Source organism: Pleurodeles waltl, chromosome 10 (genome assembly GCF_031143425.1).
Source record: "Pleurodeles waltl isolate 20211129_DDA chromosome 10, aPleWal1.hap1.20221129, whole genome shotgun sequence".
NCBI lineage: Eukaryota > Metazoa > Chordata > Amphibia > Caudata > Salamandridae > Pleurodeles > Pleurodeles waltl.
In genome coordinates, this window is record NC_090449.1 from 498,806,655 (window position 1) to 498,823,563 (window position 16,909).

Genomic DNA, 16,909 nt, shown 5'->3' on the forward strand with positions numbered 1-16,909 from the left:
TCAAAGACTTACTCCAGGCCAATAGTTTTTATATACAGAAAAATATATTTTCTTAATTTATTTTAGAACCACAAGATTCAAGATTTGAGGTAAGTACATAAAATACAAGGTACTTCACACAGGTAAGTATAGATTTAAAAGAGTACACACAGTTTTGGTTAAAATGGCAATAAGCTATTTTAAAAGTGGACACAGTGCAGAAATCAACAGTTCCTGGGGAGGTAAGTTTGGTTAGGTTTCTCAGGTAAGTAAAGCACTTACATAGTCAGTCTCCTGGGCATAGGCAGCCCACCGTTGGGTGTTCAAGGCAACCCCAAAGTCGCTGCACCAGCAACACAGGGCTGGTCAGGTGCAGAGGTCAAAGGAGGGTACAAAACACATAGGTGCCTATGGAGAACAGGGGTGCTCCTGTTCCGGTCTGCTGGCAGGGCAGTACCTGCGTGCCTGGGAGCAGAACAGGGGTTTTTTGTAGAGCACTGGTGTGGGGGGGGGGGGGGGGGGGACACAAACAGGCCTACAAAACACACCCTCAACGGCACAGGGGCGGCCGGGTGCAGTGTTCAAAGTTGGCATCGGATTTGCTATTGAAAGCAATGGAGGGACCCGGGGGTCACTTAGGCGAGCAGGCAGGGCACGGGGGGCTTCTTGGGCCAGCCACCGACTGGGCTAGGAAGAGGGCCACCTGCTGGTCACTCCTGCACTGGAGGTTGGTTCCTTTCGGTACTGGGGGCTGCGGGTGCAGTGCTTGGTCCAGGCGTCTGATTCTTTGTTCCAGGCAGTCGAGGTCAGGGGCGAGCCACTGGATCCTCTCTGCAGGTGTCGCCGTGGGGGTGCAGGGGGGTCGTCTCAGGTTACTCTTGCAGTCACCTGGGAGTCCTCTCTGCAGTGTTGGTTCTCTGGAGTTCGAGCTGGGGGCGTCGGGTGCAGTGTGTGAAGTTTCACGCTTCCGGCGGGAAGAGTGAGTTCTTTAAAAGTTGCTTCTTTGTTGCAAAGATGTTGCTGTTGTTGAACAGTACCGCTGTTCTCAGGAGTTTCTTGGTCGTTCGGGTTAAGGGCAGTCCTTTGAGTCCTCAGAGGTCACTGGTCCCTGTCTGATGCGTCGCTGTGCAGGTTGTTTGAGTCTGGAGACAGGCCGGTAGGGCTGGGGCCAAGTCAGTTGTCGTCTCCGTTGTCTCTGCAGGGCTTTCAGGTCAGCAGTCCTTCTTCTTTGTGTAGGTTGCAGGAATCTGATTTCCTGGGTTCTGGGTCGCCCATAAATAAAAAAAAATTAGGGGTGTGTTTAGGTCAGGAGGGTAATAGCCAATGGCTACTGTCCTGGAGGGTGGCTACACCCTCTTTGTGCCTCCTCCCTGAGGGGAGGAAGGCACATCCCTAATCCTATCGGGGGAATCCTTCAATCTCAAGATGGAGGATTTCTAAAGGCAGGGGTCATCTCAGCTCAGGACACCTTAGGGGCTGTCCTGACTGGTGGGTGACTCCTCCTTGTTTTTCTCAATATCCTCTCCTGCCTTGCTGCCAAAAGTGGGGGTGGTGGCTGGAGGGGCGGGCATCTCCACTAGCTGGGATGCCCTGGGGTGCTGTAACAAAAGTAATGAGCCTTTGAGGCTCACCGCCAGGTGTTACAGTTCCTGCAGGGGGAGGGGAGAAGCACCTCCACCCAGTACAGGCTTTGTTCCTGGCCACTGAGTGACAAAGGCACTCACCCCATGTGACAAGAAACTCGTTTGGTTGTGGCAGGCTGGCAGAAACTAGTCGGCCTAGCACTAGGACTCGGACTGGTATCCAGGGGGCATCTCTAAGATGCCCTCTGGGTGTATTTTACAATAAATTGCACACTGGCATCAGTGTGCATTTACTGTGCTGAGACGTTTGATGACAAACTTCCCCAGATTTCAGTGTAGCCATTATGGAACTGTGGAGTTCGTATTTGACAAACTCCAAGACCATATACTCTTTAAGGCTACCCTGCACTTACAATGTCTAAGGTTTTGCTTACACTGTAGGGGCATAGTGCTCATGCACAAATGCCCTCACCCGTGGTATAGTGCACCCTGCCTTAGGGCTGTAAGGCCTGCTAGAGGAGTGACTTACCTATGCCACAGGCAGTGTGAGGTGGGTATGGCACTCTGAGGGGAGTTCCATGTCGACGTAGTCATTTTCTCCCCACCAGCACACACAAGCTGTGAGGTAGTGTGCATGTGCTGAGTGAGGGGTCCCCAGGGTGGCATAAGACATGCTGCAGCCCTTAGAGACCTTCCCTGGCAACAGGGCCCTTGGTACCAGGGGTACCATTTACAAGGGACTTATCTGTGTGCCAGGGCTGTGCCAGTTGTGAGAACAAAAGTACAGTTTAGGGAAAGAACACTGGTGCTGGGGCCTAGTTAGCAGGGTCCCAGCACACTTTCAGTCATAACTGGCATCAACAAAAGGCAAAAAGTCAGGGGGTAACCATGCCAAGGAAGGCATTTCCTTACACGGTTCTTTCTAATAAGGAAGAGGTCTGGGTAATGGAGACCAATCCTAGACCTCAGAAAAGTTTTTAAGGAAGCAATCCTTTCGTATGATCACACTGTCTGATATCCTGCACCTTCTGAACCCGGGAGATTACATGACAGCGATGGATCTCCAGGATGCTTATTTCCACATACCGATAAATGTAAAGCATCGCAAATATCTCCGCTTCATTGTGTCCGGTGCCCATTATCAATTCAAAGTCCTCCCATTTGGTTTGAAGTCAGCGCCAAGAATCTTCACAAAATGTCTCGCCCCGATAGCAGGTTTTATCCGCAACAGGGGTTTTCAAGTCTTCCCATACCTGGATGACTGGCTGATAAAAGCCCCTATATCTCAGCTGGCGTCCAGGGCTACCAGCGTCTGCCTAGAACTATTTCACAACCTAGACAGTAAACTTTCAAAAATCATGCACTCTTCCTACATGCAGGATAGTCTTTTTTGGGTGGGGAACTCGACACCATCAAAAACAAGGCTCATCTCTCAAAGGCACTACAGCAGAAACTAACCAACATGGCTATAAGGATCTCAAAAAGAAAGTCTGTTTCAGTACGAGTGTTCAAGTCGCTTCTAGGCATGATCTTATCAATTACTGTAGTCCACCTGGCAAGGCTGAAAATGAGACCATTGCAAGAGGAATTACAGCTACAATGGACCCAATCTCAAGGATCCTTCGAATATTTGATAAATATTACACCAAGGATGGTGGAGACTCTGCGATGGTGGTCTCAGACCAACCATCTTTCTCAAGGGTTGACCTTTCTAACTCCAATTAGAGACTTCATTATCACAAGGGGCTCTTCATTGGAGGGCTGGGGAGGTCACTTGCAGGACATGTGCATTCTAGGGAAATGGTCGAATGCGCAGAGAAGAATGCTCATAAATCTGTTAGATTTAAAGTCAATATTTCTTAGCTCAAAGCGTTCCTTTCACGTATTTCAGGATCTTCTGTGGTGGTCTGTACAGACAACACAAACAAGCATGTTCTACATCAACAAGCAGAGAGGAACAAAATCTCTTTCCCTCTCGAGATAAGCTCAGTCTCTTTTGGACTGGCTCAAACTGCACAAGATTTGCCCGAGAGTGCAACACCTTCCAGGTGTCAACAACGCCTTAGCAGACTCTCTCAGCAGGACGGACGACAACTGCCACAAATGGGAACTCGATCAGAGGGAACTAGACAGTATCTTTCTATGCTGGGGAGGGCCAACCCTGGATCTACTTGCCACCAATCAGAACACCAAATGCCAATTTTATGCCAGTCGATACCCACTCCCGGGGTTGTGGGGGAATGCTCTTTCGATGTGATGGTCTGGGATCTTTGCATACGCTTTCTCCCCATCCCATTAATTCCCATGCTTCTGAAGAAGATGAAGTCAGAGGGGTTGCAAGATCATACTCATAGCACCCAAGTGGCCCAGACAGTATTGGTAAACGGAGCTCCTTCTCCTGTCAGTGGCCAATCCCTTACGTCTTCCCTGCAAGTCCTACCTTCTCATGAAGAATCAAGGTCCGATATTTCATCCAGATCCAGCATCTCTACAATTGCACTCATGGCTCCTGAGTTCCATGAATTCCAGGGCATGAACATTGATAAGAAATGCAAACTAATTTTGTCCAGGGCATGAGCTGACAGTACAAATAGGACTTACAGACTCAAATGAAAGCGGTTTTGTATCTGGTGCCTTCAGAACAATTTACATCTGTTAAAAGTCGTGCCAGAACAAATTCTCTCATACCTTCTTACTCTTTCGAAGGCTGGGCGTAGTCATGCATCTGTTAAGATCCATTTGGCTGCTATATCATCTTAGAGACGCTCGGCGGATATGCCCTCCCTTGGCTCATCCAGACTTATCAAACAGTTCATGAAGGGCCTATTTGGTACTTTTCCTCCGCTGCGGCTACCCCCGCCCCAGTGGCATTTAAATGTAGTTCTTTCTCAATTAATGAAAGCCCCATTCGAACCTATTCAGAGTGGAGCTGAAATACATCATATGGAAGGTGGCATCTCTACTTGCTCTTACGTCCACAAGAATATTCAGCGATATACAGACCTTTACCACTAAGGAACCCTACCTTATGTTTTCAGACGACTTTGTTCTTCACAGAACAAACCCGAGATACATTCCTAAGGTGCCTTCATCTTTTCATTTGAACGAACCAGTATTATTAAGAACTTTTTTCCTGAATCCGTCAATGATGGCGGAAAGGACTCTCCACACACTGGAAATGAAAAGATGTTTGAAGTTCTACCTTCAGCGTACTAAACAGCTCCGGAAGACAGACCAGCTACTAGTCTCATATGCCCATGGCCGTTAAGGGACAGGAGTCACTAAGGCTATGATAGCTCGGTAGATTGCATCAACCATTCAATTTTGCCACCTAAAGTGGGAAAACCACTAACTAGCTGCCCGAGAGCACACTGTACAAGAGCAGTCTCCACATCGGCTGCTTTGTTTCAGGGGATCGCCTTGGATAAGATATGTCGGGCTGCAACGTGGAATACTACGCATTCTTTTGCGCAGCACTACTGTTTGGAATCGTCACAAAGAACGGATTCCCTTGTTGGACAGGTAGTCCTACGTTATCTTTTTCATTGAGGTGAGATCTTTACCTTAATGTGTATAACTATTTCTATATGCAATAGTCTCTAATTACTATGCAAATTTTGTTTAAGATAATTTTACCTTATATTTTTAGAGGATAGTATATGGATAGGTTATATAGTACTGGACTTGCAAGGATGATAATGCTTGCACCCACCATCCACTGCGGGCATAACGTTTGTTAGGAATACTGCTGGCTATTCAGATTCAAGCATGTGAATTTATGAAGGATCCAATACTGGATAAGAAAACAAATTACTTACCTGTAACTACAGTTATCCAGTATTGGTATCTTTCATAAATTCACATGCAACCCTCCCTCCTCCCCTTTGAGGCTCGCAGTTCCTTTACATGCCATAGTCCTCACACTTGTGCTAGAAAATCTGAAGGAATGAGCCTCTCTGTAGAGTATTCTAGAGGGTGCTGGAGCCTGATTGGTCATGAATCAAGTTTGGTTCTTTTTACAAAAGGACAAGGACAGGCTATACAAGTGATTTGACTAGCATTATAGCCTATGGAATAATTTTTGGATGCTTACTGCTTTTTCATGTACCGTGGGACTCCCACTTCGATGGGGATGATTTAAGCATGTGAATTTATGAAAGATACCAATACTGGATAACTGTAGTTACAGGTAATTAACTTGTTTTCTTCTTTCCCATCATATGTACCATAAACTGTAACATACAGAGTCGGATTGTGACCTCCAGTTGAATAGAAAACAGTTAATTGGAAGTGTGTGCATAACCAGTTGGCCAGGAGTCTCCTGACAATTGTGTACTCCCCCTTTAAAATACTGTGCAAGTGGTTTACAGGCCTATTTGTATTTGCTTGTAAGATGTATTTCCCTGTGAATGAGGGAGAGCAGCAGAGCTGTTACTGTCCCTTTAACGTAGCACGAATGTTGCGAAGGCCACCTTTGGAGGTGGGGAAAAGGTTTCCAGCTTAACAGTAGCATAACTTAATATAGGCAGTTGGTCTGTGACCCAGATACGTGATCAGGAACCTAAATGTTAGCTAGTAATTTCGTAGTTCTCACGGTCAGCCTGGTATCTTTACATGGTTAGGTGTGTCCCACAGCATCAAATGCTGCACTAAATGGGGATGAACCCATTACTTTAGCAGAGCACATTAGCGGGCAGCCTGAACAGCAGGAGACAGTCTGTTGCAGAGATTTAAAGAAAATACATACAGCGATCCTTAAATATGGAAAAAAAACTAGGGCAGGTGAAATTGCCAAGGTGTACACTGTGCAGACATGTTTAGGGAGTGGCATGCCTGACAGAATGTACTGAGTTTATGGTTCTTCATACAAGATACGTTGGCAACACATTAAGGGTGAGTTGACATTGTATGAGTTGTGTTCCCAAAGAGGACTTGTTCTGCAGTCACACCATTAATTCAGTTTTCTTTTTACAGTGAACCCAAAGAAAGATAGTGAGCACACTCCAGTCAAAGGGGGCGTGGTGGCTGATCTAGGTGAGTAGGTACTTTTTATTATTTCAAATCTATCTGGCTGGGATCAGAACTTTGTGAGTTTTTTCTTTTTTTAACGTTGCCTGGGTAGACATTGATTCATATTGATAAAACATTTCCTCAACTATTTATTTCCCTAACCCTCTCATCTTGCTCTATTCCTTTCCTGTTGATCTTGCTTCTACTTCTGAGACTTTGCAGTTATTTGCCCTTACTCAGTTTTTCATCCCGAAGCCCTTTGCTTAGAGCTTTAGTTAATTGTCTGTGCATGCTCTTGCCGATCTGGAAATTACAGATGAAAATCTTGCACATTCAATTTTAATACTTTCTCTTCAGGGGAGGAAGTCCTTGCACAGATCTATCTTTTAGGATCTGTCTCCTTTGGATCCACTGTTTCTTGGTTCAGGACACCCCCCCATAAACATTGATGGCTGTAGTTGTAGGCGTAAGTTTGACTGAGCTCCTAACTGTGCTTATTATTCTTGCCCACCCAAGTATTGGCAGTGCATCCCTCATTCTAGTTAATACCCTAGGCAATGTTATCCTGTCATTTGTTTTATGATAAGTTAATGTTTTGTAGGTAATAAGATAACTGCTAATATGTTGTCTGCATGAGGAAGATTAATTTATTCTTCTGTCTGTTGATGCTAAAAAAAAAAAGAGAGACACTTTTCTGTTTCTCTTTCACCTTCTGGGTGAGGTGTTTGTCAGAAACCAGACTGGTGTGAATATGGCCTACCTTTGGTTTACTAGTAAATCAGCAAGAAATCTCATACTCTGTGTTTTGGTGTGATACTTGTGGAGATAGATTTGTGGGGAAAGCACAAAATGAACACTGTCATTAGATGTGATCTATTTTTCCTGGTAATGTTTTTATTTTTAAGGAACTTGCTGAGTGTATGAAAGTGAGCTTAGCTTAGTCCTCGGATGTGTCTCTTGTCAACTACAGGATTCTCCATGGCAACTTTGTTCCTCATTGGTATTTGTAAAGATACTGACCCACTCATAGAGGAGCATTGTATATATGTTGTATGTCTGTTTTCTTAGGCAGTATATGATTGGTATGAAGCAACATCTTTGTGGCAGTGCATCATTGATTTGATGTCCATAAATGAGAATTAGACCTTGAGCTAATAATTGTTCCCTTTTTGCAGATGAGCAGGAAGAAGAAACTGTGCCTGCAAGTGGAAAAGTAAGAAAGGAGATTTGCTTGGATTTCTGATAATTAGTCATTTGAATATGTTTATAGACTTTCTTATTGATCTATGTCAATTATGGTTTTCTTCAGTTCAACTGGAGTAATAACAAGCCAAGCAACTTATTATTTTTTTGTAAGTGCTTTTTGTGAGTTACCACACATCCAGAGAATACTTTTAAAAAATCTATGGCAATTTTTCCACAGATTCTGTCATGAAACAGAAAAAAGGCTGGACAGTACCAACTGGTCTGAACTATTCTCCAAATTTGCCTTGAGATTTTGTTTAGTTTCACCTTCTTGGATGTATTTTCGGGCCTTCATCCTCTCATAGTAGATCTTCTGAGTAGCAACATTCATTTAACTTGTGTTTAAAAAAAAAAAAAAAAAAAAAAAGTACTACTATAAAATTGGCGACCGGCCGTTATATCAAAAGTTACCCCCAGGAGACCAAGAGACAGGGACGGAATCCTGCTTCAGTCCATGCTGTGAGTTGCCTTCTAATGCTCAAACTTCCTTGCTAATATTAATTTCCCTTACTGTCTCAGTGAAATTGCCAGGCAGTAGCTCTCATTTGCCATGTTATTTGATGCCCCTGTAATAGAGACTCCAGATGATTTCATTATAATTTAATAATAACTGAAAAAAATACAATCCTGTTTAAAATCTGATTGCCATTTTAAATCAGATTGATTGCTTTTTTATTTATGCATTTCAGTAAAAAAGTTCAAAGAATAGACAAATTAGATGGTCAAATGTATTATTGTAGGAAGGCGATTCTTTATATAGTCGACGTTTTGACATGGTTACCTGACACTTTTTGCCTGGTATCTGATATGATTTTGACTACAAGCACACTGGGTTCCTGCTACCCAGGTCTCCAGTGAGAGATATTTCTCCCTAAACTGTACAATTGTTTTCCCAATTGGCAAATCCTTTAGCACGCTCTGTAAGTCCCTAGTAAAGGGTAACGCTGGTATCATAAGTATTAAAGAAGTGGTACCTAAGGGCTGCAGCACAAATTGTGCCATCCTAAGGGACTCCTCACCATGCACCTGACAGGCTGCCATTGCAAGCTGCGTGGCTTGTGCAGACAAAAGTGAAAACACAAGCTGGCACACACCCTGTGTGCCATGTCCCCTATGCTGCATGCAATATATGTAAGTCACCCATACAGGAGGCCTTGTAGCTCTAAGACAGGGTGCACTGTATTACACGTGAGAGCATGTCTGCAAGAACAGACATGTCCCTGCTACGTCTTTGTCAATTCTCAGACATAGTAAGTGGCCAGGGAAGCCATTTTAAATGCACATGCTGGACACAGGTCAATACGAGTTCCTCAGCTACATGATGGCTTCACTGAAGATAGGGATGTTTGTTATCAAACATCTCATATTGATAATCCCACACTGATTCTAGTGATTGGTTTATCAATACATGCACCCAAATGGCACCTTAGAGGTGCTCCATGAAAACCTACCAGCCTCTGGTGTGCTTGCTGGACTGGTTTCTGCCAGCCTGCCACCCAAGACACAGTTCTGGCCTTTTAGGCTCTTAGGAGGCCCAGAACAAAATCCTATCCGGGATATGGGTGTAACACCCCCTCCCACAGGATGACCTGCTGATTAGCCGCCTTCCTAAGGTGGCAAACTTTAAAGGTCTGTCGCCTTTGAAATGCAAATCTAGGCTCCCCCTCACACTTAAGGAAGCAGACCCTCCTGTCCAGAGCCCCTTGGCACCTGGACAGGTGGAAGAATTAGCCAGTCAGGTAGGCGTGTTGGCCTACTTCTCCTTGAACTGTGGGACTCCGATGCAGTGGTGCCTTTTGGCATCTGGTTCCAGTGCAGGGATATTCGCGGTAGGAGAAGACCTCCAGAAAGAGACTGCAAATACCGTCGGCAAGTCGAAATTGGGCGAACAAAAGTGGACTTCGTATCTGGAGGGCCTGGGCACAACGCTGAGACCATTGGCCAACTTCAGCTTGGGCGAAGTGTCTCAGTTGAGGTCCTGACGTCTGCCATTGGGTTTTTGGGGTCCCGGTCCTCACAGTTCTTTAGTTGCCTGCAGGGCAGAAGCTACTCTGCTCCAAGGAGTTCTTATTGGTGATTTGCAAACCACTGGCAGCTCCCCCGGTGTTTTGGAGGCGGGAGCGGCAGAACAGGTCAGTTACTCATCAAGGGTCGGGTGCAGCAGGCAGACTGGCGTGGTTGGCACCTAGTCAGTTGTGCTAATCTGTTCTCGGGTCAGCAGCCTTCCTTATCCACTCCTTTTGTGTCCAACAAAAATCTAAAGTCCTGATATCTTTGTAGGAAGTTGGCTCTGTATGTGCTATTTCAAAGTAAGGAATAGCATGCACAGAGTCCAAGGGTTCCCCTTAGAGGTAAAATAGTGGTAAAAATAGATAATACTAATGCTCTATTTTGTGGTAGTGTGGTCGAGCAGTAGGCTTATCCAAGGAGTAGTGTTAAGCATTTGTTGTACATACACATAGACAATAAATGAGGTACACACACTTAGACAAATCCAGCCAATAGGTTTTGTTATAGAAAAATATCTTTTCTTAGGTTATTTTAAGAACCACAGGTTCAAATGTAACATGTAATATCTTGTTTGAAAGGTATTGCAGGTAAGTACATTAGGAACTTTGAATCATTTCAATTGCATGTATACTTTTCAAGTTATTCACAAATAGCTATTTCAAAAGTGGACACTTAGTGCAATTTTCACAGTTCCTGGGGGAGGTAAGTTTTTGTTAGTTTTACCAGGTAAGTAAGACACTTACAGGGTTCAGTTCTTGGTCCAAGGTAGCCCACCGTTGGGGGTTCAGAGCAACCCCAAAGTTACCACACCAGCAGCTCAGGGCCGGTCAGGTGCAGAGTTCAAAGTGGTGCCCAAAACGCATAGGCTTCAATGGAGAGAAGGGGGTGCCCCGGTTCCAGTTTCCAGTCTGCCAGCAGGTAAGTACCCGCGTCTTCGGAGGGCAGACCAGGGGGGTTTTGTAGGGCACCGGGGGGGACACAAGCCCACACAGAAATTTCACCCTCAGCGGCGCGGGGGCGGCCGGGTGCAGTGTTAGAACAAGCGTTGGGTTCGCAATGTAAGTCAATGAGAGATCAAGGCATCTCTTCAGCGCTGCAGGCAGGCAAGGGGGGGCTTCCTCGGGGAAACCTCCACTTGGGCAAGGGAGAGGGACTCCTGGGGGTCACTTCTGCAGTGAAAGTCCGGTCCTTCAGGTCCTGGGGGCTGCGGGTGCAGGGTCTTTTCCAGGCGTCGGGACTTAGGTTTCAGAGAGTCGCGGTCAGGGGGAGCCTCGGGATTCCCTCTGCAGGCGGCGCTGTGGGGGCTCAGGGGGGACAGGTTTTGGTACTCACAGTCGTAGAGTAGTCCGGGGGTCCTCCCTGAGGTGTTGGTTCTCCACCAGCCGAGTCGGGGTCGCCGGGTGCAGTGTTGCAAGTCTCACGCTTCTTGCGGGGAGATTGCAGGGGTCTTTAAAGCTGCTCCTTTGGATAAAGGTGCAGTCTTTTTGGAGCAGGTCCGCTGTCCTCGGGAGTTTCTTGTCGTCGTCGAAGCAGGGCAGTCCTCAGAGGATTCAGAGGTCGCTGGTCCCTTTGGAAGGCGTCGCTGGAGCAGAGTTCTTTGGAAGGCAGGAGACAGGCCGGTGAGTTTCTGGAGCAAAGGCAGTTGTTGTCTTCTGGTCTTCCTCTGCAGGGGTTTTCAGCTAGGCAGTCCTTCTTCTTGTTGTTGCAGGAATCTAATTTTTCTAGGGTTCAGGGTAGCCCTTAAATACTAAATTTAAGGGCGTGTTTAGGTCTGGGGGGTTAGTAGCCAATGGCTACTAGCCCTGAGGGTGGGTACACCCTCTTTGTGCCTCCTCCCAAGGGGAGGGGGTCACAATCCTAACCCTATTGGGGGAATCCTCTATCTGCAAGATGGAGGATTTCTAAAAGTTAGAGTCACCTCAGCTCAGGACACCTTAGGGGCTGTCCTGACTGGCCAGTGACTCCTCCTTGTTATTCTCATTATTTTCTCCGGCCTTGCCGCCAAAAGTGGGGGCCGGGGCCGGAGGGGGCGGGCAACTCCACTAGCTGGAGTGTCCTGCGGTGCTGTGACAAAGGGGTGAGCCTTTGAGGCTCACCGCCAGGTGTTACAGCTCCTGCCTGGGGGAGGTGTTAGCATCTCCACCCAGTGCAGGCTTTGTTACTGGCCTCAGAGTGACAAAGGCACTCTCCCCATGGGGCCAGCAACATGTCTCTAGTGTGGCAGGCTGCTGGAACTAGTCAGCCTACACAGACAGTCGGTTAAGTTTCAGGGGGCACCTCTAAGGTGCCCTCTGGGGTGTATTTTGCAATAAAATGTACACTGGCATCAGTGTGCATTTATTGTGCTGAGAAGTTTGATACCAAACTTCCCAGTTTTCAGTGTAGCCATTATCGTGCTGTGGAGTTCGTGTAAAACAGACTCCCAGACCATATACTCTTATGGCTACCCTGCACTTACAATGTCTAAGGTTTTGCTTAGACACTGTAGGGGTACAGAGCTCATGCACTGGTACCCTCACCTATGGTATAGTGCACCCTGCCTTAGGGCTGTAAGGCCTGCTAGAGGGGTGTCTTACCTATACTGCACAGGCAGTGAGAGGCTGGCATGGCACCCTGAGGGGAGTGCCATGTCGACTTACTCGTTATGTCCTCACTAGCACACGCAAGCTGGCAAGCAGTGTGTCTGTGCTGAGTGAGAGGTCTACAGGGTGGCATAAGACATGCTGCAGCCCTTAGAGACCTTCCTTGGCATCAGGGCCCTTGGAACTAGAAGTACCAGTTACAAGGGACTTATCTGGATGCCAGGGTCTGCCAATTGTGGATACAAAAGTACAGGTTAGGGAAAGAACACTGGTGCTGGGGCCTGGTTAGCAGGCCTCAGCACACTTTCAATTGTAAACATAGCATCAGCAAAGGCAAAAAGTCAGGGGGCAACCATGCCAAGGAGGCATTTCCTTACAATCTTGATCCCCTAAATCTTCAATTTAGGGTCAGTTAAGGGGAGTGAAGAGTAGTAGTCAATGGGCTACTTACCCATGGGATCACTACACCCCTTAGATGACCACTTCCTTTGAGGAGTGGGCATCGCCCTATTCCAGAATTCCTAATTCCCCCACGCACAAGAAGGCGAAATTCCTAAGGCCGTGTTTGTTTCAGGCTGGTCACCCTAGGGGTGTTTCCAGCTTGGAAATGCAACTCACCTCCTGCATAACTAATTTTCCCGCCTGTCCTGGTGCCAGATGGGCCCTGAGGCAAGGGGGTCAGCATCTTCCTTTTGAGGAAGACCAGCTTTGCACAACGAAGGCGTGTACTTCTTTGAAGCCTCCTGCCTTAGAATGCAGATTTGCAGTTCATCTTGTTTGGAAGGGTCAGGCTTTGTTTCTGACCTCCATGGGGGTCAGAATCTTATCTGTTGGTGACAGGCTGGCTAGAACTAGTCAGTGATCCCACCAGCAGTTGGTAGGTTTTCAGGGGCACCTCTAAGATGCCCTCTGGGTGCATGTAATAAATCCATAGCTGGAATCACTGAGGGTTTATTAATGGAAGGGGGGCCTTCCTCCACTTATCTGAACAGTCAGCTTGCTAAATAAATACGTATAAGTCCCTTCCTAATGATCTCACGTTTTAGACAAATAAAAACATAAGCCTGTTGTCATGTTTAAATTTGTCATAATTGCCTTTATTTAAATTTGTTGCTTAATTTATCCTTATGTGATGTGAGTCCTGCCTTAGTCCACAATGTGCATGGCCACCGACTCCTGCTTGTGGCCAAGCAAAAACTGGTCTTTATCCACCCAGAGAATAAAAATATAACAGCAAAGCTGTCCTTAAGGCATCCTTCAATTATGCTGTCCCCAATTCCTAAAAAGTGGAGGCCAACCTTCGAGGAGGATCTTGCCTTTAACACACCACAAAGTCCAGACTCTCAAGAAGCACAAAGGGAGGGCAACTAGCCCTCCACAGAAGCCTCCCAATCTAAGCATTCTCCTCCACCCCCTCTGCGGCATCTCCTTGATTGGGGTGAAGGGGAGTGTATACTAAGAACCTCAAGTCGAGGCCTCTGCAACAAATAGTAAATCCTTGATGCGGAACAGAACTGTTGATGTTGTGTGAAAAGAAAAAAAAACACAGCTTCATCTCTGAAATGGAGGCCCTCATGAAGAGGATGAAGGTGTTTGGCAACTTTTGCATCCCACTGAATCCTCAAAGGTAAAAGAACGAGGAGGAGAAACACATGGAGTTCGACTCTCTAAAAAGCACCTGATCTCTAGGAAGGGAATGAAGAAGAATTGTCAAAATAGTCCTGACCCCTTGAATTACCTTATTTTAAAATAAATCAATGAATATATAAAAAAATAGAAATATTGTTGACCAGAGATTCTCATTTTTAATTTGTGTTTTTGTATCATCAGAGAAGTAATTTTCCCTTCTCTGGATGACATTTTTAAAAATTGCGGATTTGTTGCAGTGATGATGGAATATTTTAGGAACCATGCGACCTATTTACTTCATTTTGGTGTCAAAATGTAGGTTTTGGGGGTCACATATTCTTGGAAAATAACTCCTCAGAGCAACCCTTCTGCCATTTTCCAAATGGCAGCTCTATAATGTGTTTTAGCCATCATATTGGTTACTTTATTTTAATATTGCTAATGGTACAGGTTCTTTGCTGATTTAAATTCGTAAACATGAGCCAAGCAGGTGGTAGCAGAGGATCTTTACCTCCTGACAGTTTTGGTAACTACAAAATATGAGGACTCATTCAACAATGAAAAATGTGCCATATGATAAAATTGTCCAAAAATAAATCTCACATTAACTGTGACTGGACAGAAGAGAGCTGAAGATGCTGGAGAAATAGGGCAAGGCGAAGTTCACAAAAGATTGAAACTGATGGGTGATAGACTATCAAATATGTTATCATTATAGCAAGAAGTGCTACAAGTCTTGTACCTGGGAAAAAGCCATTAAACCAGTGAATCACCACAAGAATCTGAGCCTTCTGAGAAAGCGACATCAACCAATCCTAATACCCATCCACTTAGATTGATGGTTACCCCTTGTCTGCCTCTAACAACTGATCAGAAAGTAGAGCATCTTCAATGTGTTATCTGAGGTTTAGCTAAAAGAAGGGTCACAGGGATTGACAAGAGAAGAAAGTACAGGGTATGTCCGACTCAAAGGGCAAACATGTTTTTATCTGCAGCTAATGTCTTCCAAGATGACGTTTTCAGCTAAGTAGCTCATCTGAACTCGAGATGAATGTATTTGCAGCGGATTTGTGTGCCCACCAGAACTGCATGCATGCGTGCATGCATACATTCAAAAATATCTTCCAGCACAAATCAGCCACCAGCCTAGAGTTAAATTACACTCTTCGAAAAAGCAAGTGAAGTTTAAAGCCACTCTTGAGTGCTGACTTATGGATTCACACTGTGAGATCAGAGAAATAAAACTGTATTTTACCCTAATAACATAATTAAGATTTTTATGGTGAGAATGTACAATGACTAAATTAGTTTTTGCCAGTCTAACAAAAAGAATGAGCCACTTTGGTGTTCGCAGCTGATGTGACTCCTGAAGTTATTGGTGCCAGAATAAGATCACAGGATGCAATAAAATCATCAGGAGCCAGTTTAAGAAACTTCCTGAAAGATTTAGATTTTGGGCTTAATGACAAATTTTGTGATGCCCCATAGCTCCGCAAATCATGGGAGTCAACAAAAATGCCTGAGGTTGGGGGCAACCATATACTAAAATAGTGGAATGCAAAGTGAGGTCCCCCACCCAAGGATATGGAGTAGTTAGAAGGGAGCTAGAGCTGGGAGAACTCAGGACCACAAGAGGTGAGTACCTAGGTGACCCCCAGCGACCAGGAGAGCAGAGGCAGGAACTTATGTTTTACAGCTGAGAATAGTTAATGTTTTAAGGGTCTTGTTTGTAATATTGTTGCAGGCCTGCCAGCCATGAAAATGTGTAATGCACTCCACCCTCTAGGGGCTAAATATATGGTTACAGTGCATTATCTTATGCTGTTTTCTTTTTATGTTTTTATGCCCTCTAGGGGCTAACTAAATAGTTATATAACCATGTTTCTTACAATGCTATTTTCATTGTGGTGTCCTCTAGGGGCTGTTCTAAGTATTAAAGTTATATCAACATACTAAAATATTTGTGGCCTTGTGACTCCCCGTAAAACACATGAAATTGGTAAACACTTTAGGTAAAACAGAAATCCTCAAGGCGAAAGACGATGCTACAATATTAACTGGACTTGGGAAATTTGCCCCATGACGCTTTGCAGGACATAACTTTGACAAAACATGTTTGCTCATAACGCAGCCTGTGGTGGTCCTAGGACAATGGGACCACCTTCAAAACATTGATCACGGTGTGTTATTTCTCGCTACATCATCTCTGGGTCCCCACACTGTTAGTGGGGACTCCAAAATAATAACCCTAGCACCATTCATTATCTTTTTAAGCTCTCTCATGGCTTGAACCTTTGTTTTACAGGTGGGAGAAGTTACGTTTATGGACCTTGTTTGTAATATCATTGCAATTGGCCTACTAGCCTTGAAATGTATAATGAACTATGCACTCTTGTGGGTCCATATAAATTTACATTGCATAACTCTCTCCCCCTTTTGTTTCATGTGGTCATGCTCTCTGAGGGCTGACTGTATGGTTACATGGTCATTATGCTTCCAAATGCTATTTCTGTTCTGAACATTGCAGTCCACATATTATAATATTCGCGACACAAAAACCTGTTCCAAAATGCTTTGCAGGGCATCACTTTTACAAAACATTATTGCTCATAACTCAGCCTGGGGGGGTCCTAGAACATTGAGACTACCTTCAAAACGCTCTTTGTGTACATCACTGGGCTAGAGGAGACCCCAAAATAATAACCCCTCCCACCGTTCATTCTTTTAAGCTTTCCCATGGCTAGACCGTTTGTTTTACAGCTGGGAGAAGTTTATTTTTAAAGGCCTTGTTTGTAATATTGCAGTAGGCTTGCTAGCTGTAAAAACGCCCTCTAGGGGCTAAAAATATGGTTACACTGTATTACTTTCGCC

At 45.2% G+C, this 16,909-nt stretch overlaps 1 protein-coding gene across 5 annotated transcripts in view; it reads left to right on the forward strand.

The window, feature by feature from the left end:
* Positions 1-16,909, forward strand: part of SMARCC1 (SWI/SNF related BAF chromatin remodeling complex subunit C1) — an 845,345-nt gene that overhangs the window by 260,115 nt on the left and 568,321 nt on the right. For all 5 annotated transcript variants that reach the window (XM_069210868.1, XM_069210871.1, XM_069210870.1 and 2 more), the window contains exons 12-13: positions 6,537-6,596; positions 7,748-7,785. In XM_069210868.1, coding sequence (XP_069066969.1) covers positions 6,537-6,596; positions 7,748-7,785 — 98 coding nt within the window. The remainder of the gene's footprint in view (positions 1-6,536; positions 6,597-7,747; positions 7,786-16,909) is intronic.